The sequence below is a fragment of the Cokeromyces recurvatus genome (assembly GCF_025118155.1).
Source record: "Cokeromyces recurvatus strain NRRL 2243 chromosome Unknown BX663scaffold_25, whole genome shotgun sequence".
NCBI lineage: Eukaryota > Fungi > Mucoromycota > Mucoromycetes > Mucorales > Mucoraceae > Cokeromyces > Cokeromyces recurvatus.
This window is the reverse complement of record NW_026251411.1, coordinates 232,605-253,566: the sequence shown is the minus strand read 5'-3', so window position 1 is coordinate 253,566 and position 20,962 is coordinate 232,605. Positions and strand designations below refer to the sequence as shown.

Genomic DNA, 20,962 nt, shown 5'->3' with positions numbered 1-20,962 from the left:
CTGTACTGTTTATTTTTATAATCTAATTAAATAACTTTGAGGTACACCTTTCCACTTGCTAATTTGCACTTCTTGGTACAAGAATTAAATGAAATCTCTATGTGTAGTGTCAAAAGGTGTAAATTTAGTTTCACAGGGTAATATATTTGTATATAATTCGAGTATAATATGAATATATATATTTTTTTTAAGAAAAAAGATTAAATTAAAAATATACATGTTATATGCAAGCAAACTCTTACTAAGAATCATTTAATATAATTATTAATAATATGCACTTTTGACTTTGAAGACAACGTAAAGAATATAGATATAACAATTTTAAAATAAATGATGACTCATAAAACTTATTCTTTTAATAGACTTGGAGAAATCAAATTGATTTGTTATTGTGCTGCTGGTATTATGTAATTGCTAATATAAATAAAATTTATGACTCAAAATATTCCGTATTATACACAAACCTTTTTCAGTTTAATTTTTTACTTGAAAATAGATAAATAAATAAATAAATAAAGATACTAAACAGTATTAAAATGAAAAATCTTTTAAATTCGTATAATTGTATGCAGACATTGATATATATTGGTCGACTTCCTTCTTGATGTTAATATACATTGGATGCATTTCTATATCTTCTAGAGGTATATAATGAGGCTCATTTGAATGGATCCTATTAATATGCTTCCTTTGATATTCCTCTTTCACTTTTTGAAAATCAAATAGGTCTGAGAAGTAACAGATATTTCTATATAATTTCGATTCATTAAACTAAAAAAGATATAATAATATAAAGTAAGCATATTATTTTCCTTTTTTTTTTTTATTTTTAAACATTGTACCTCACGAACAAGGCGTCCACCACAGCCGATAAATGGGCACTTTACATCAACACTTAATGATTGACCTGGAGGATATAATCTACTACAAAGTTGCTCAGAACATAGAAGAGGTGAAGAATAATACCTGTTGATATGAGATCGAATAGCAAGTATGAGTTGATTAATGATATTATTAGCTGTTAATACATGACTGCATTGTATACATTGAAAACCATAATATGCAGAGTTCTTTTCATTTAAGATGCAAAGAAATTCATTATATTGGCCTTTATGACTACAATGTGAGCAATATATGTCTAAAACGCATTCTATATTATCTTCTGCTGATATTAAAGTAGATTGTATTATTATTGTTATCCCATTCTTCAATAACAAATTCTGGATTTTCTTCATCACTGTCTTCATTTGCTTTACTTTTTCTATTTGATCTTTTAAACATCTTACGATCAATACCTAAACATGATTTTAATTCTTCTTCTTCAATACTTTCAATTGGGCCACATATTTTTAGCACAGGAGGTAATATCTGTTTACAGAGATACCAGACATAATCAATCTCTGCTTTTGTTTTATGTATATGCGAGGGTATACACGGTAAGCTACATTTATCATCTTTACAAACCACATAGGGGATCACATCGCCCCTTTTAACATTTATCCAACTCTTTTGCATATCCTTAGCAACCATAACATGCATTAAATTATTTTCATATTCTTTCAAGTTCTTTGTCAATTGCTGTAGAATAATTAAATCATTTAAATGGACTTGTTTGATGGTAGACGCAACCTCTGTCAACTTGTTATAAATAGCTTGCGCAATTGAGGGGAATTCATGTCTCCCAGTAGTTGTGTTTAAACCAAAGGTAAGGATATACATCAATATTTGGCTAGATACACGATGTGATAATTGACACCAATCACGTCGAACCATTTCAAGACCTTTTACTTCAATTTTTGCCTGTAAAACATCATTTTTGCTATACATAATCGATAAAGCAGCATATTTTTTCTTTCTCAACAGAAGCGTTCGTCGAAATACGCCATCCATTTCTAATTCTAATGATCTGTAGCGACGATTCACATGTTCTTTAAGCAAATGTCCAAGTTGTTTCGCTTTGCTTATATTATGTGTCTTTGTATTTATCATAACCGAATCTGTATCTCCATAGATGACATCCAAGCCTAATTCACGTGCAAGATCAACTGTAGATCTTAAAATGGTGCGACCCATTCGAGTAATAAATGCTGCTAAGGGCTTGGCATAAAAACGGGAATAGGTAGATCCTAAACAACCATACATACTATTGGCTGTCAATTTGTATGCCATTTGCTGAATATTCAATTGAGACTTGAGTTCTTCAGAGATACCCGTCATTTTCATTCTAGACTTGATACTTTTCCTTTCTTTAACGACTCTCTTCACTAATTCAGGTAAAATACCAGGAGGCATTGAGAGATCTGATGAAATATCTTGTTCATTTTGGTGTACTTGCTGACGTAAAATAGTAGTAAAACAAACATTATATTCTTGAATAATAGATGGATATAAACTATTAAAATCTAATAATAATACATAATCGTCATACAGGCCAACTACAGGATCTAGAACTAGGCCACCTTCATAAGATAACAAGTTTTCAGCAGATTCACGATCATTATTAAAGATATCCCAGCTGTCATTCAAATTATATGATGCATGCCCATCGTTGTATTCAACTTTATTCGGGCAAATATAGCCTCGTTCATAGAATGTATGAAAAAGTAAATATTCCACTCTCTCTAATCGAGCACCATACATTGTATGCGACCAAAGATTGCCGGATAAATTTGTTAAACACTTTGTTAATGGTAATATCTGAAGTTTAACCATTAATGCAAATGATAAATAAGCATCATAGGAGCAATGATGAACAACTTCCAAAACGTCATCAACGGTACGTATCATTCTGGTACAACTATCACTACGAGGCAAATCTAACAGTGCACGAGCTAGTTCAGTCAAATCATATGATCTGCTTTTCACTAATTTGCGAAGAGGCAAGAATATCGCAAACTAATCTTCCTGACATAACTAATGCTTCTTTATATGTAGATAACTCCGTACCTCCTGGACTAGTCTGGAGTTTTGGGAATTTACTAAATTTAATTCTACCTAATCTATGCCAGTTTTGAATCTTTAGGCTTTTCATACGCTGCAAGAGGATATCTAGCATAAAGTGAGTAAAATCATGACCTACTATAATATCAGGATCAATCGCATCTATCATTGATAACAACACTTCAATCATATCCCTTTCCGTATTCTGAATTAACACTACATGATTCTTTACATTTCTTTCTTTCATTAAAGCTTGGTTTAACACAGTATAATCATCATGATTAGCGAAATAAGGTTTTTTGATAAATGTCATACGACTTCCTGTCTTTGCTGCTTGAGTCATGGCCTTTTTATTGTCAATATCCATGTTTTCTTTTGTAAGCATACTAATGGCGACCACTTCATATTTGTTTGTAATAAAATTCATCTTTGTATGCAATTGAAGGAATATCATGGTTAATGGAGGTGGAGTGATATTTTGATCGACTATGACGATACAAGAGTCCTTTTGTATAGAATCATTTGTTATCACATTGATACGGCACCAAGAATTCGGTTTTTGATTTAAAGTAACATTCTTAAATTCAAGCCAGCAAGGGCCCATAATTTTATATCTTAAAATGAAAAGCTGCATGAGATCAACATCAGCACCAAAAATACGACTAAAGGTTTTACCATATGTCAATCTCTGAAAGTATCCACGATCTTGATTATAGTTTATAGTCAACTTGATAAAACTAGTTTCTCCCTCAGGAATATCTGATAAATATCCTGCATATTTACGTCGACATATTTCTATATGATAATCATTACTGTCACTGATATTTAATTCTTTAGTTAATATTTGTTTTATTTCTATGCAAACATCATCTAAAGTTACAGGCATATTTTTTGAAATACCATATGCTATGTAGTAGTAAATAATTAGTACATGTATGTATATTCAATGAATTTTTTTTTTTTTTTTGGCTTTGTTTTATTTCTCTTTACCCATATTAGATAAAAGGACGAGGCAAGAAATAGAGCTCTTGCTTTACATTTTGAATTGAAACACAACAACTTTCATATTTATTTCTAGACGGAACAAAAGCCTTCAATTGTTTATACAAAAAAAAAAAAATGAGTAAAGCTATTTGAATACTTTCTTTTCTTTCTTTTCTTTTTTTTTTTTTTTTTTTTTTTCAGTGGCTACCTTTCCAAACAAATAAAGCAGGCTTTGATTGTCTTTTTCATAGGCATCATACCACCATATTCTTAATGAAGATTCTTGTCCCAAAACTTCGTCAAATATTGATTTCTCATCCGTTATTAAATCAATGCCAGGTTCAATAATATGGTCTGCAACTAAACTTGATTCTTCCAACTTCCATTTATTATTATCAACTTCTACAGTATTCTTTAATATATCTGAGGTAATCTTTATTAATTCATGATTTGATGCATCTGTAGAAGATGATACACTCTCTACTATTTGTTGTTGCTGCTGTTTATCCTTATTAGTTTTTCTTTTGACTGTGCTCTCTGAAACAAATAAATGATCTCCAGTTTGACTTATTTCGTTATATAACCTCTTCCTGGAGTCACTAACTTTAGATGAAGCTGTTCTTTCTTTTTTATAAAAATTACTAGAGTCCAAATCATTTTGATAATCGACTATTTGAGAGGATAAATCTAGATTAGATGATAATCGCTGTTGCCGTTTATCAAAAAGTGTCAACGAAAATGAATGATTATTATCAGCGATAGATTGATTTATATCATTATCGATAATAACCAATGCATTTGTACTATCCGTACCTTCTTTGTAATTATTATTATTGCCATTATTGTTAATAATTGGATTGGATTCTGCAAAGTAATCTACAGAATCGACAATTAGATCCTCCTCCTCCTCATCATTAGATGCAGACTTATTTTCTTTATTTGGAACTCTAATTTGAGAAGTGCTTAATAATCCTTTAGAATTTTGCTCTCTTTCGATAGGAGTCATATTTGTTATAGTCGGTAATAAGTTATAGTTCTTTCTTTTATCCTTATTATTATTCTTTGAAAGCTGAATGACATTGTGTTGATCATCACGATCTATATTCTTATCATTTCTACTAGTTGCCAATTTACTTTTTTCCAACGTTGAAGGAGAAAAATAGTTATGCCGAATATGGCTTACAGTGGTATCCTTTTCTGATGTCATGTCTCCAAATGGATTAAAGTCCTAAAAAATAAAAAATATGTGTATATTAATATAAAAAAAAAAATCTTTTTTTTTTTTTTCAACAAGTAAGCGTGAAATAAAAAAAAAAAAAAAAAAAAAAAAAAAAAAAAAAAAAAAAAAAAAAATAAAGTTCCTTTAATGTAAAGACTTTATGTCAAATTCAAATCTTATTCAATATATGCCTCTATGTACGAGTTTGTGAAATAAATCTATTAAATAACTAATCTTTAAGCTGTTAATTACAAGCACATATGTCTATAATAGAACTTGAATTCTTTAACAAGTTACAATATATATAAATGTTATAAGCCTCATACTAAAACTCTTTATTGTATATATTGCTACATACATGAAATAAAGCTTCACTTATACGCATGAATACAGTCCTGACATTTTATATAATATATATTTAGTCATCATCAGATTTATATATGTATAAAGCTTCCGACATGTCATATCGTATACCTACTTTCTATTCTCATATTGTTTCTAAATATGCATATTTTACATATAAAAAAAGGCAATAAATCAGGTAAGCAAAAGTAATCAATAAAACGTTCCTATTTCTATTTATTATATAAAGTAATAAGAAATGAGCAAAAAATAGTAAGAGATCTGTTTTTGACGTTCCCAGTAAAGGGAAATCTGAGCTAGGAGAAAAATAACTACAGTATCTATCAAAATTTTGTATATTATATGCCTCTTCTTTTCTTGTGTATTATATTCTTAAAATTGTAGAAAAGCTATCAAACTAAATAAATGAAAATACTATGCCTTATAAAAGAATAAGTGGTATAATAATAGACTCTTTCCTACAAAAGTCTTATTCTTTGGAATACTTATCCTCACTGTAGATGAATTAGAATGATATTCCGTTATATTGCTGTACTTAAAAAAAAAAAGCTTTATATACACATGTATGCAAATGCATTTTATGTGCAATATCCAATCATATCATTTTAGCAAACTATATAACATTTGGATTTCCATCATAAATATCATTCTTATTTTCCTTATCTTATTGCTTTATTATGTCAGCATTGCCTTTTGAAGTATTGATCACCACCTTTGAATTCTTACTGACCGATACATCTAAACCAGCGGACTTGCTACAATGCCAACTTGTCTCTAAAAATTGGAGTAACCCCGCGCAGCATCTACTTTACACAGACATCCATATAAAAGATGAAATTGCTCTTCTCGATTACGTCCAAACCATTCGTTATTCTATACACAAAAACCTTGGATCTCTTGCCAAAAAACTAACTCTTTACAATTATGAAACTCTTGTCAAATCATTTCAATTTCGAGACTGTTATAATTCAATTGCCAAGCTTTGTGTTAATGTCAAAGAAATTTCACTTGTTTATAATATTGAGGGGGTATTTTACTTCAATGTACTGCACCCAGTGTATCATTCTATGAACAAGCTATCTTAGCAAAGACAAGACAAGGTCACTTTTCACAGTTGGGTAAAATACCAACTTGCAAATCACACAAAGGATTTGTAGCCTATAATCAAACAATACTTGAATTAAGAGAACAGATGCGGGAAATTAATACGCTTGGATGTCGAATGAAAAGAGTAAATAGTAGATATGAAGGACGAGGAAGAAATTGTATTCAAGCAGCATATCGTTCAGATGTTCAATTTCCATTAGTCAGAATATTGAGATTAAGTGAATGGGAGATGATGTCACCTCTTGATTTTGACTATTTTGTTGAACGTTATCCAAGTCTTGAATTCCTTGAACTTAAATCAGATGTAGATCACTTGATGTGGATAGATCCAACAAAAGAAGAGGTTAGACAGCAACAAAAATTAGACAACTCACCCATAAATAAGGCATTATGTAGACCACGACCCAATTTGAAGGCTTTTATATGCAATGCTTTTCAAACAACATGTTCATTTTTTGAGTATTTTATGTACAAATTCCCTGGGTTACAACTATTATACCGTAAAGATTTTTGTTTTACTGATAATGAAAGGACATCTCAATGTATTGATATAAAGGCTAAATGGATTCATTATGTAACGAATATTCCCAGACATTATTATGAATTTCATCATGCTTGGGATGCAAAAGACGTTTTATACGCATTTTTTAAACTCGCAGCTGTTTACATTAATAATAAGCCTCTATTTATGGGGAATTTCGAAATTAGTTACGACATATTTGAATTGCGAAAATCTCCTTGTCTTCGAATCCTTAATGCCTTTAGCCCCTACGGGCCAGAGGATGACATCACCAACCATGGTCATCAAACAAAAAAGATTAGTTTACTGTATCCTCCTTCGAAATCCATAGAAGATATATTTCAAACAGGTTCTGAGAATAGTCAATCTTCATCTGTAGATGATTATCAAAACGAAACAATTCCGCATAAGGAGCTACTTGACTGTGTAGGTCCTTTACTATCACACCTTACATTAAAAAATATAAGCGAATGGGAGCATCATGCCGACTTTAAAACTCTCCTTCAACATACTTTAATCCAATGCCCAAACTTGAACACACTTATTATTGAAAGAGGAGCAGAAGTTTATCTTGACGATTTCCTCTTACCGCCACTTCACCTTCATAACTTGACAATTCGTTCCTGTATGATCAATAGTACATTTTTTCAAATCTTATCATCATCTTTACTCAAGCTTAGTTATTTGACTATTGATTGTTGCTTTATTAACAATAATAACAATAGTAGGAAAGCCAAGATGGTTATCTTGATTAACTTGGCCAGTACATCTGTTGGTACGATTGAGTATATTAAATACTGGAAACGAGAGGGCATCGTTACACATCCCTATCAAGCCACCACCACCACTACTCACAACGAAAGAATTAAATATTATTTGAAATTGGAAACTATGACAAATGATAAGAGAGAATCAGCCTACTATTTTAGTGATTTTTCATTACCGCAAGCAACCAGTATAAATGATAAAGACTTTGAAGAATCTTTAAAAATAAATGATCCCAAAACAACGACATGGTTTCATATTAAATGCCTAGAATTAAAAGCCTTTTGCGTTGATGTTGGTGAACTTAAAGATAGCCCGAAAAAAAATACTATTTATTTTACATAATATACCACTTGTCAATTGAAAGAATCATTATCCTGTTTAACTAATGCGCATGTCCTTCTTCTTTAAATGATATAAAATGCAATATTGCTTTCTTTATATACACAATAAAAAAAATAATAATGAAAGTCTATAGCCAGACTATAATAAAATAGAATATTTTCATAACACTAGTTCTCTGTTCATGAATGATCTATTTCTTTATCCTGAACGCAGTTGTATACCCTTCATTGATTTCACTTGTTCACATTCTATCGACCTTTTTTATGCACACACCTGTCACCTACAATTGGAATTTACTATAGAAGAACCTTAAGTATTATCGATTAAATTAACCCTTCTTTTTTTTCCTTAACTAAAAGTTGACGATTACTCAAGCGGTCTCTAACCTTATCTTAAAAAGATTTTAAGCACTTTGATGATTTCTTTTTTTTTTTTTTTTTAGGACTGATTAGGGCATTACAGCAAAATCAAGCTAAAATAAGCTTATTGGTTAATTATTTTTATCAGTATTTGAAAGGTATAATTTTAAAACCCGCTATTTATTTATTTTTTTTTTTTTATTTTTTTGAAACCATTAATTGGCGATTTTACAGAGTTGAATTAGGGCTACAACAACCAAACATAGAAAGTTAAAAAAAAAAAAAAAAAAAAAAAAAAAAACTACCACTAAAGAATAATATGCTGAAAACAAAAAAAAAAAGATATTTTGCTTTTCCTCTAACGTTTTCCTTTTCTTTTATTTCTATTTATTTGTTTTTTTAATTGTCTATTTTTCTTTTCTCTCTCTCTCTTTTTTTTTTTTTTTTTTTTTTTTTTAATGAGTAAGTTTTTATTTTTGAATCTAAATTTTGATACATGTAACTAAAGTCTTTTTGTTTGTTTGTTTGTTTAACAGTAGCGACTACAACCCCACCTGTAAGAAATAAGTTCATTTCTAATGGCAGAAGGAAACAAAAGATACCTGAACCTGTTGTTATGTCAGAGGAAGAAGAGGAAGAAGAAGACGAAGATGTTGAAGACGAATCTGTTACTCGATGCGTTTGTGGCGAATCACGTAAAACAAACATGACAACAAAGTGTACAATAGAAAGAAATTAACATTTCTTATAGATAGCATGGGCCTTATGGTGTGTTGTGATCAATGTGAAGTATGGCAACATTGTGAATGTATGGGATTAGACGAAGACGAAATTCCTGAACAATACTTTTGTGAGCAATGTAGACCTTCTGATCATGTAGAAATTAAAGGTTACGATAAGTAAAGTAAAAAAAAAAAAAATTTTTTATCTATTTTTTTTTTTTTTATTTATTTTTTTATTTATTTTTTGGGGGATGTCATAACACTTATATTTTGATTTTATAGTAAAACGCGTAGATACTACAAACCTTCTAGCACAACTAACTCCTTACCTAATACAACTGAAAAATTAACTCGTAAAGAACTACTTTGAATAGTCGAGAGGCTTCTATTTCTCTGGAAGAAGTGCTAGCTTTTAGAAATGCAATTGAACAATCAAAAAGTTATGATGAGACATCTAAATCGACTAATTCAAAAGCCAAACATAATACAAAAGAAAATCCAACATTGGATCGTGGTAAGAATAAATATAATATGAAAAAAAGAAAAAGATAAATTAATATTCGTCGTTTTCTTTTAGATATACAACAGCTTCAAGCCACAAAACAAACTCGACCTAAAAGAAGTGAACATTCCAAGAAATCAGATGACCAACAGAAATCACCTAGAAATAATCATAAAGAAAAAAAGACCCGTCAACGTTCAAACAATGCCCCACGCCAATAGTCATTCTTCAAATTCAACACCACGTCGATCCACACCGCACAGAACAATATCAAGTCTCGTTCTCGCACATCTACACCACAACCTGTCGAGTTACAAACACCGACAAGCTGTGCCAATCAATTATTTGAGCATTTTTCATCAACCGCCCGTGCCTCTTCTCCTCCTGCTAAAGTTCGTTACCCTTCACATAAAATGTCTATTCAAGAAATGACCCGACGTGCTAATCAAATACTCGATATATTTGTTCTATGCAAGTTGAGATGGCAAGTGGTAAACGTAATCATCGTCTTATTCAAGATAATGATGATGATACTAATGAAGAAGATGATGCAGACGAATTTAGTCATCAACAAAAGCGTCGACAATTATTAGACGCCCGTATAAGTGAAGCCATGACAAAAGCTGCATTAGAGTTAGATAAAGAAGAAGAAGAAAAAAATTTAGCAATAGCCAATAACAAAGGTCGTCGACCCACACCTATCTTAATACCTGGTCATAATAATAATAATGATACCTTATCATCACCTACTTCCTCACTTAGTAGTGCAAGTACAATACCCTTGGACGAAGATGATCGCTTACTTTTAACACACAAACTAACAATCATGATACAGAAAAGGGAGTTGCAGAAGAAGTTTTGGAACGAATAAGAGGGGAAACGATAGTTGATAAAAATGAACAAACGTCAATAGAGATTATGGATTTACTAACAAAAGAAGTCATTATTTTCCAAAGACGATTTGGTTCCTTTAGTTATAATAATGGTCATGCCAACAATCATATACAAGAGGATGATGAAAGTGATGGACCTGTTACAAGAAGTAGTAGTCAACAGAATCGATATTTGATGGATCGGTGGTAAACTATTATTTCAGCTTTATTATTTATATACTATATACGTACGTACATATATCCATTTCCTTTTTTTTTATTGTTTTATTATTTTTATTTTATTTTTTCATATCAATGCACATAAGCTCTTCATTTTATATATATTCTATATCCTGTAAGCACATAATAATTCCTTTGTAAGTGTGTTTGTACATCTAATAAAAGTTTGCATCAGGATTTATGCCTTCCTTTACTATTAAAATATAAATACATGTTTATTTATAATGTATTCACTTGGGGATGGCTAGTAGTATTTATTTTGTCTTGCTATTTAAATATGTGTATATTTGTATATTAATTGACAACATTCATGTTTATCAAATAGAGTAGAACTACAGCATTTGAGTTTAAAATAATGGAGTGGGATAGATAAATGATACAATGAGTATTAATAATTTTTTTTTTTTTTTGAGAAAAGAAAGATGTATCAGTATTTATAAATGAGTCCAATCATTATACATGTACACTTGCTGATGTTGTAATAATAGGCATCATTATTTATTATGAAATGTCTCTGTTATTTTAACATATTCAATACTTGTAGCAAACAAACTAAAAAAAAAATACTCTATATTTAATATTGTATTGAATATAATATTTATACATATTACATTTTCTATTATACATTTTTTTTCTAGTTAATATATTAGTATGTACTAGATAATTTGAACACGATATATATACATGTATAGATTTATATTTATATAAGATATAGATAAAGATATAAATTATTTTAAAATATGTATGGATATATGCTTGGGATATGTATTTATAAATGTTTCCAGGAATAAAGGTAAATTAATTGTTTTTTTTTATAGCTCTATGTAGAATCATAAAAATAGTATATTCATAATGATAAAATAGAAGAGAGATCGCTGTACAAAATGACAAACAATCTATATCATATACAAATATACATTAATGCTTAACAGAAAGAACAAGCTCTATATTTCATACTATTTTGTTACACACAAATATATTTATAATGTACTAATATGCTTTCATAGAATATTAAAATAATATAGTATATTTCTATAGTATGAAAGTATCATCCTTACATTCCTTTATAGGACATATTTTTATTCTATTTTTTTCTCATTTCCAATTTTACTACCTCAAATGGCTTAGTTTTTGATAATATTTATCCAAAGAGATTTACACAATGATTGTTAATAAAGAAAAAAAAAAGAAAGAAATATAGCTTATTATCATTAGCTTACACTAAGCATTAAAATATTATATTTCTATTTTACATCAGAGTTGGATATATTTTATTTATCTGCTACTCTACAATTGTTTTATTTTCAAGCTTGATTTTATTTAATACTTTTTTTTTTTTTCTGTAAGATATATTGATCATTTGTTAGTGCCTTATTAATTTATACTTTATTTATTTTATTTTATTTTATTTCAATTTTTTATTTAATTTTTTTTCCCCTGAAAAAAAAAATTGTTGATTTCAATTAGTCTAAAGAAAATCAAAATGTTCATTTCATTTTTTTTTATCTAAACAATTATAAAACCAAAAACTATTATAAAAGATTTATTTTTTCCAAACTATTTAAAGCTTTAAGATTTTATTATTTTTTTTTTTTTTTTTTTTTATTTTTTACAAAATTTTAAAAATTTTTATTTTTTACAAAAATACAAAGATTTTTTTAAAAAAAAAGAAAAAAAAAAAAAAAGCGGAGAGAGATGGAGGGGGGGAAAGTCGGAAGAAAGAGAGAAAAGGGAGGAAGTCAAGACCGGAGGGGACCAAGCCCAGCTCAGTCCCCCGGAAACAGTTTCCCACCAGGAAACCCGCCTGGAGCATTGGAGGCCATGGGCCTAAGTGGATCAGAAAGGCCCATGGCCATCAGAAAAGGTCCCATCAACATCGTTCTTCCACACTCACTGGTATAGAAATGACCGATTCACCAAGACAATATGATAACAAAATACCTACAAGAAGTCCCAAGCACCCATCGCAATAGATCATCACCCTGACAGTAAAGAAGAATACATGTTCACTCCGTATGAAGCCACACCAGAAAGCCAAAGAAAAAATTGTACCTAAAAAAAAGAAAAAAGAAAAAAACCTTCCTATAAAGAAAATGTACCTAAAAAAAAAAAAAAAAAAAAAAAAATTACTTGAAAAATTGAACTTTTTTAAAAAAAAAAAATTGTATTTAAGATAAGTATACCTGAAAAAACTGTGCCTAAACGGAATTGTGCCTAAAAAAAATATCTTTTCCCTCTCCCCTCAAACAAATAAAAAAAATGTGAATTAGTTATCATATTTACTATAAAATAAAAAAAATTTTGATATTACCTTGCTTAGTACAAAGAATCGACTTTTGATCACATAACATAGAGCATAGAACCTATAACATAAAACATAGAACATATAACATAGACTTTGACTTTCTGATGCGGTTTCATACGAAGTGAACATGGTATTCTTCTTTACTGTCAGGGTGGTGATCTATTGCGGTGGGTGCTTGGGACTTCTTGGAGATACTTTGTTATCATATTGCCTTAGTGTAGTCAGTCATTTCTATCCAGTGAGTGTGGAAGAACGATGTTGATGGAGACATAGTGGATTTTATTTTGTCCACTACGTCTATGTATTTAGGATGAGGCTTCGTTTAAAATCATTTAGAATCGTTTTGAATCGTTTTGAAAACTTGACATGCTTTTAATGAATGTGTAGAGAATGATGATGATGACGATGATGATGATTAAGTGCTTGTGTCTGATCAATTTAGAGGCTTCCTAACAGCATAACATTGTTCATGTAAATAAGCAGTACTAGGTCTGATCATCATGTAGATTAAGTAGACAATACTTGTGTCTGATCAATTTAGAGGCTTCCTTACAGCAGCAAATATTGTTCATGTAAATAGGCAGTATTAGGTCTGGTCATCATATGGATTATATAAACAGTACTTGTGTCTGATCAATTTAGAGGCTTCCTAATAGTATAATATTGTTCATGTATATAGGCAGTACTTGTGGAGATTTGTAGAATATATATTGTAGCAATCAACGATATGTCTGATACACCTGTAGAGGCTTCAGTTGCATACTTGTATCATGTAAAGTTATCGATGTTGACAAATGTGAATAGCATTATTCTTTAGCATAAATGTAAAAGCATGAGATATTTTCGCAGCAATTGTTATTTTAGATTCTTTGAAATTAGAGAAGATATAGAAGATGATGATAATAAAAAGGAAAAAGAAAAAGAAAATGAAACTTATTTCAACCTATACTTTTATATTTTTTTTTTCTTGTCTTTTTTTTTTTTTTTTTTTTTCTTCTTCTTCTTCTTCTTCTTCTTCTTTTTTGTAATTAATACACCCGATTCCGAGTAAACAGGTTTTCTCCTATTTTTTTTTTATTATAAAAGTGAGTATATGATGGTTTTTTTTAATGTTATTGTTACACTAATACTACTTAAAGTTGTAGATAGAAAAGAAAAAAGGAGAAAATAATAGGACTTGGATTTGTTATTATGATTATAATGATGCAATATAACAAGTTTTATTTATTAACATATATACTTGTTCTATTTTTAATCAATATTATGACAATATTTCCTTAATTGATATGTCTCCTTTTTTTTTTTCTTATCTTCATCTATCTATCTATCTCCTTCTTTTTATTCCCTTTTTTTTTAAGAAAGGAAGGAAGTATATATGTAAATTTCTAAATTCAATAGTTTAAAAATATAAACATATGTAAATTTCAATCTTAAATAAATTAAAATATATTTGTATATGCAACTATCAATCTTGAATAATTTAGAGTATACTTTTATATGTAAACAAAAAAAACCAACTTTTGCCGATCCTTTTTTTTTTTTTTTTTTTTTTTTTTTTTTTTTTACATAAAAACCACCTTTATTAATTTTTGTGATATGTTATTGGAATATTTAACCTAAGGATGCGTCTATCATGTGGGTTTTCCATGAATTCTAAAATATTCCTATCTTTTTTTTATTGAGAAATATTTTTTTTTTTCGTCATTTGATGCATTCAATTTAAAAACTTTAAAAAAAATGTGGGGGGGGGGAGAAACAAATATAAAATTTACACAATATATCCAATATAGTAAAATATAAAGGTATTTTAAATTTTTTCATTAAATTCTTGACAATATATACAAATAGAACAAAAATATAATAATATAATAATAAAAAGTAAGGGAATTTTTTTTTTATTTTTCCTAAGATTTAGATAAGGCGAACGAAATCAAATATGCAAGATTTTTTTTTTTTTTTTGTGCCTGAAAAAAAAAGAAATTTGTGAAACAAAATGATAAAGACTTTTGTTTTGTTCCTGGTTACTTATTTTTTTACTTATTTTTTTTTTTGGAACATGCATGTAATAATTACATTTGAACTCTACTATTCTGTATTCATATATGTCTTATATTTAGACAAGTTTAAATATTTTTATTTATTAAGCTTACCTAAAAAAAAAAAAAAAAAAAAAAAAAAAAAAAAAAAAAAAAAAAAAAAAAAGATTTCTATTTTAAAATCAGATATACGTTCTTATACACACAATGGATTAGATCTGGTTTCATTTATATAATAGACAGAATAATAGATTGTATTTTATTTTGCATATACACGAAAGATAAAAGTTCTGAATGCAAAAGGATGATCTTTTTTTTTTTTTTTTTTTTTTTTTTTAATAACAGCGGACAAAAATATCTGTTTAAACATGGAAAGATAAAGAGAAAATTATAACTTTATTAAGGCTTGGTCACAAAAAAAAATGCATTTGTTGACATATTTTTATTCTTCTTTGTTTATTATTAATTGCTTCTTGAAAGTGTCAAAAAGTTGTCGTATCTCGTTTTTTTCTTTTCTCATCATTCTAATTTCATTTAGTAACTTTTTCTAAAGAAAACAAATAAATGTCTATTAAATGTATCCCAATAGAGTGTTGTATATTATTATATGATGATTACTTCTTTTTCTTGGACATATCTAGAAAGCCTTGTTACTTTTATTTGAAGTTGATTCTTTGACTCAATAGATTTATTCTGATAAATATGTACATTAGAATGATTAAATGTATGTGTGTTTATAAGAATTTACCATTATTTCTTGTAATTGGTTACATTTATGGCTTAATATCTCCTATACATATAAGCTTGTGCTTAATATATCTCTCTAGACTCAAGAGTATACAAATACCTTTTCCTTTTTAAGAGTTGAAATTCTAAAAAAGGCTAATTTTTTATTTTTATTATCATATTGTGATAATGCTGTTTAATGGTTAATTCCTTTTCTTGAATTTGCTTGTAAATAAAATTTAATTTTTGGTCTTGTTGTGTATCATAAGTAGCTATTATAAGTAGTAAGAATTTGGAATTGGACTTAGAATTAGAATAAAATGATAGAACAAAAAATGACTTTACAAATTATATTCTTGTATTCATTCTCGTTATTTTTCAATAAAGATAAAGACGTTCATTTTCTGTTTGTAATTGTTGTATAACTTGTTTATTTTGGGATAATAACTAATGTAATTTACATTTAGCATATGGTGTGTGCGTATAGAGAAATAGGTACATTTTGTGCTTGTTCATATTTAGTCTAAGTAAAAGAATTAAATTAATACATTTTTAAATGAATTTACCTCTATTATATTCAAGATGTATATTAGAATCCTATTTTACCCTACAAACACTTATCTTTTGTTGAAGACTATTCACATTATTTTTTCATGATTTACATAGCTAGGATTAACGAGTGAAATAATAGGGATAGATCTCATTAATTCAATCAAATCAAGTACCATTATGATTTCTTCTCTAAAAGTATGAAGACATTCCTATATGAATATATTATTTACTATTTATTCATTTTAATGTATTGTTATATAATAGCTCTTCCTTACTTGAATATAGGCTACAATAATGAGATAATGATGTCCACAAGCAAATGGAGCTAATAAATGAGTTAATACATAATAATTAGTCATAATTTGATTATTTTCTGATCTGTCAATATCTGGCTTTGTTAAAGCTCTTTCCACAATAGAACCTATTTTAATGTACTGCAGTTAAGACACACACGCACACAAATTAATGAATAGATACTTTTTTTTTTTAACTTTCTTTACGTATGTTCATAAATGAATAATAAATTCCATTTTGGTAATGTTCATCTTTTGTCTTGTTTTCCAGCAAATGTAAATCAAATAAATAAAGATTTGACTGTCTATTTAATGATGCATTTGAGGATGAATAGCTTAATTTAATTTTCAAAATATTAGATATTTTGGATCCTCTTGAAACTAATTTCCAAAATCTTGTAAACTATCAATTTTTTTCATCCAATGATCTATGCCCTTATTTATCAAGTCATCACCTTTAAAATATATAAACATGAAGACGAATCCAAGTATTTTATTCTGGTTTTACTTACTTTGACAAAGGACATCTCTTCTTAGATCATAACTATAAGTGTCAGTGAATCCAAAATAAACGTATTCAATTGCAACTGTAGTTATTTCATGCTTATTTATCATGCTTTGAATGCATTCATCAAGTCTATCTATAATTCGCTTCTTTTGATTTTGTCTTGTGTTAAGATAAATAAGTACATGTATTATACATGCTAGAATGACATGACATTACTTTTTCTTAAATGCTAGATAATCACCCCTTTATACATATATGAATATACATATATAGTAGAACAATAAAAATATACAAAGCCTTTCTTTTCTTTTTTTTTGTCTGTCTATTACCCTACTTCAATGAATAAACAAGCAGCATCATGACCTATTATAGATACAACTATAAATATATTATACACGTTATAAAAGATAGCATTTTACCTTCCATTACAAGTTTTGTCATTGTTTCTTCTTCTTCAGTTAAATTTCAGTGTATTATCACTAGAATCTTTTACAACTTTATCCACTTTCCAAGAATATCTAAGGGTAAACATAATTTACTATAACCATTTATATCAATCATCATTTCCACTCTCTATACATATCATCTTTATTCTCTAACAAAGTCCATTATAATAATTAAAAAGGTTATTTGTCAAGTTGTTCAATATACGATTTTATTTTTTCAGGATTACTTTTAACAGAGAGTCTTCTTTCATCTTCATAAAGTTTAATACAGTCAAGATCATGTTGATGATAATACATATAATACAAATAATCTTGTAATGACTTTGTAATGGGTCGGACACATACATTTGCTTTAACAAACGATGTATAAGATGAGATAAATTATTCATAATAAAAAGACAAGAAGAAAGAAAGAAGAAAGAAACAATTATATTTATGACAACAATTCATTATAAATAGACTCTTTAATAATAATAATAATAATAATTTAGTGTGTAGGAAGATACTATATTAAATGATAAAAAGAGGGTTAAATTGATGATCCTTGTTCTATTTCTTCTTACATTGTTTTCATAATTACCTTATAAGGATTCATAATACCATTTGGATCAAACATCTTCTTTACAGTTTTCATCATCTTAATCATTACAGGTGACTTGGAATATCCCAAGAACTCATTCTTAGCGACACCTAATCCATGCTCAGCACTGATAGATCCTTGATGATTGGCTATATATACACGGATAGATACTTTAGCAAAATAAAAAAAATAAAAGCAATCTAAAATATATCTACTTTACCAACCCATTCAAACAAATAAGGCTCTATTAAAGCAGATACCTTACTGTCTAATCGATTCGCAGCAATGTTCAAATGAAGATTACCATCACCAACATGACCATAAGCTACAACATCGGTTACAGGGGAATCGATTTGCCCAAAGACACCTCCATCTCGAAGATGTTGTCTCATATCTTGCACACAATCATAAAGCTTTGGAACAGGCATAGAGATATCATACTTATAGACTGCAGGCTCCTTTCCAAGAGCTTCTGTAAATCCCTCTCGAAGACTCCAAAGACTTTTAATTTGTGTTTCATCTTGAGCGACTACACCATCTTCTGCAACACCGTCTATCATCATTTTCTCAAGATAATTAGTTAATTTCTATACAGAAAATAGATCATGTTTGTTAGTTAATACGAATTCTTATTCAATTACTTTCTTGAAATACTTGCTTCATCATCGTGATCTTTATTTGATCCACTTGTTTCAATTAAAACATAGAACGGATATTCCTTTTCCATGACTGCTTTAGGAGTGGCATGCTTCTTGAACATTTGAAGTGCATTAATATCCCAAAATTCAAAGGCTAATCATCCATAATAAATGTTAAGTCTCTTGTTTAAACATGATTTGAATACTTTTTACCTGATAATATTTCAGAAAGTTCAAGTCGAGACTGTTTAAATGCCTTTTGAACATCTTCAAAAGAATTTAAACCCAAAAGAGCCACATTAACTGCCTTTTTTTTTTTGATCGAGTCAATCATTTGTTTATATACAAGAGTTGACTCACTTACCTTTGATCTATGAGGAGTTAAAATAGAGACACCAGTAATGACACCAATTGTGCCTTCAGAGCCAATAAATAATTGTTTTAAATCATAACCAGTATTGTCCTTTCTCAAAGTTGACATGTTATCTAAGATTGTACCATCTGGTAGAACCTATAAAACATATACATAATTAAGAATAGTCAATTTTATAGGCATTTCATCTATGTTTATCCTTCTCTCCATTCTATTTTTTTTTTTTTTTTTTTTTTGGTTCTATACTTTACTACTTCCAAGCCTAATACCGTACCATGAAGAGATCCATAACGTAATAATCTTAAACCTCCTGCATTTGTAGCAATATTTCCACCTATTTGACAACTAGAGTATATGCCATTTTAATTCTAACCTACATCTCTCTCAGTTTAAAGATTAAAATCATCTTTACCTTCCTTTGGCACCTAAATCCAATGGCATCATATAATTCTTTTCACCTAACCAATTATCAAGAACTTCAAGTACACAGCCCGCATCTGCTGTCAAAATACCTATCATAATAAAATAAAATAAAAAACGAATATGAATGGGCTATTTTAATGTATTTTTTTTTTTTTTTTTTTTTTTTTTTTTTTTTTTTTTGCTTATTTCGTAACTCACCTGAGACGCTATCAAATCCACGTATTTTATTCATTCCTTGTAAGCTTAATATAATTTCATCAAAGACAGGAACAGATCCACCTACTAAACCTGTATTTCCACCTTGTGGTACAACAGCTAAGCTATATAACGAAATAATAAGTTAAAATTTCATATAGACTTTCCTTTCTTTCTTTCTCTCTTTTTCTCCCTTTATTTATTTATTTATTTTTTTCCCTGAATTTTTACTTTTGTTCGTTACAATATTTTAAAATATCCGAAACTTGTTGAGTTGTTTTTGGTTTAAGTACAATTTGAGATTGACCACGAAACTTGTGCATCCAATCAGTATTAAAAGGAACAAGTCATCTTCATTGTTATAAATTAAATTATGACTGCCAACAATAGATTTAAAATGGGATACATCATCTTCTGTAAGCTATTCGATTTATATAATGTTTGATTTTTTATTTTATTTTATTTTATTTTTTTTTTTTCCTTAAATTAACAAAACAAGTAATGTATATCAAGTCTCTTTTTATTTTATTTTATTTTTTTTTTTTTTTACCTTTTTAAAGTGTTCATTACGAATATAACCCGGGAATTTATCAACGGTGTAAGAGACTTGCTTTGTTATATAAGAACGTTGAGAAATAAAGTTATTGGGTAAAACAGTTGCTTTAATGATGGACTGTAAAGGTCTAATGACTGTTACTTTATTAGAGAAAGAGATTAAACGCTGGGAGAGAGCCGACCGAAGAGATGAGTTCAGTATAGACATTATTCTTTAGTAAAAAAAAATAAAAAAAAAAAACGAAAAAAAACAAAAGAATAATAATAAATAAATAGATAAAGGAAACTGGGGGTGGGAGAAGGGAAAAAGACGCAAGAATCAGGGGCGTACTTATGAGTAACATCTTTTCAAAAAGGATTCCTATTGGATTAAAAATTATTAGCATTGCATTAT

At 28.6% G+C, this 20,962-nt stretch overlaps 5 protein-coding genes across 5 annotated transcripts; 2 read left to right on the top strand and 3 right to left on the bottom strand.

Annotated features, from left to right (window-relative positions):
• Window positions 1-531: 531 nt before the first annotated feature.
• On the bottom strand, window positions 532-5,528 carry BX663DRAFT_488639 (uncharacterized protein; the record flags this gene model as incomplete). The annotated part of the gene is made up of 7 exons (XM_051524831.1): window positions 532-771; window positions 843-1,165; window positions 1,287-2,864; window positions 2,947-3,846; window positions 3,931-3,971; window positions 4,185-5,152; window positions 5,502-5,528. 7 exons carry the CDS (start codon window positions 5,526-5,528, stop codon window positions 532-534), a joined length of 4,077 nt encoding a protein of 1,358 aa, XP_051380144.1.
• Window positions 5,529-6,151: 623 nt separating this feature from the next.
• BX663DRAFT_518798 (uncharacterized protein) lies at window positions 6,152-8,377 on the top strand. Its single transcript, XM_051528906.1, has 2 exons — window positions 6,152-6,490; window positions 6,532-8,377. Exons 1-2 carry the CDS (start codon window positions 6,184-6,186, stop codon window positions 8,241-8,243), a joined length of 2,019 nt encoding a protein of 672 aa, XP_051380143.1. The 5' UTR covers window positions 6,152-6,183; the 3' UTR covers window positions 8,244-8,377.
• Window positions 8,378-9,162: 785 nt separating this feature from the next.
• Window positions 9,163-11,321, top strand: BX663DRAFT_518795 (uncharacterized protein). The gene is made up of 7 exons (XM_051528905.1): window positions 9,163-9,501; window positions 9,607-9,677; window positions 9,704-9,838; window positions 9,902-10,046; window positions 10,155-10,264; window positions 10,303-10,596; window positions 10,662-11,321. Exons 1-7 carry the CDS (start codon window positions 9,359-9,361, stop codon window positions 10,907-10,909), a joined length of 1,146 nt encoding a protein of 381 aa, XP_051380142.1. The 5' UTR covers window positions 9,163-9,358; the 3' UTR covers window positions 10,910-11,321.
• A 5,083-nt stretch (window positions 11,322-16,404) lies between these two features.
• Window positions 16,405-17,372, bottom strand: BX663DRAFT_518790 (uncharacterized protein). Its single transcript, XM_051528904.1, has 6 exons — window positions 17,255-17,372; window positions 17,058-17,231; window positions 16,833-16,978; window positions 16,668-16,766; window positions 16,612-16,626; window positions 16,405-16,528 (listed from the first exon to the last, which is right to left on the bottom strand). Exons 1-6 carry the CDS (start codon window positions 17,322-17,324, stop codon window positions 16,469-16,471), a joined length of 564 nt encoding a protein of 187 aa, XP_051380141.1. The 5' UTR covers window positions 17,325-17,372; the 3' UTR covers window positions 16,405-16,468.
• An 896-nt stretch (window positions 17,373-18,268) lies between these two features.
• BX663DRAFT_518785 (uncharacterized protein) lies at window positions 18,269-20,809 on the bottom strand. The gene is made up of 12 exons (XM_051528903.1): window positions 20,564-20,809; window positions 20,399-20,434; window positions 20,245-20,327; window positions 20,017-20,138; window positions 19,808-19,907; window positions 19,647-19,740; window positions 19,387-19,533; window positions 19,236-19,329; window positions 19,043-19,176; window positions 18,605-18,971; window positions 18,385-18,533; window positions 18,269-18,309 (listed from the first exon to the last, which is right to left on the bottom strand). The coding sequence occupies exons 1-12, from the start codon at window positions 20,774-20,776 to the stop codon at window positions 18,292-18,294; spliced, it is 1,557 nt and encodes a 518-aa protein (XP_051380140.1). The 5' UTR covers window positions 20,777-20,809; the 3' UTR covers window positions 18,269-18,291.
• Window positions 20,810-20,962: the final 153 nt, after the last annotated feature.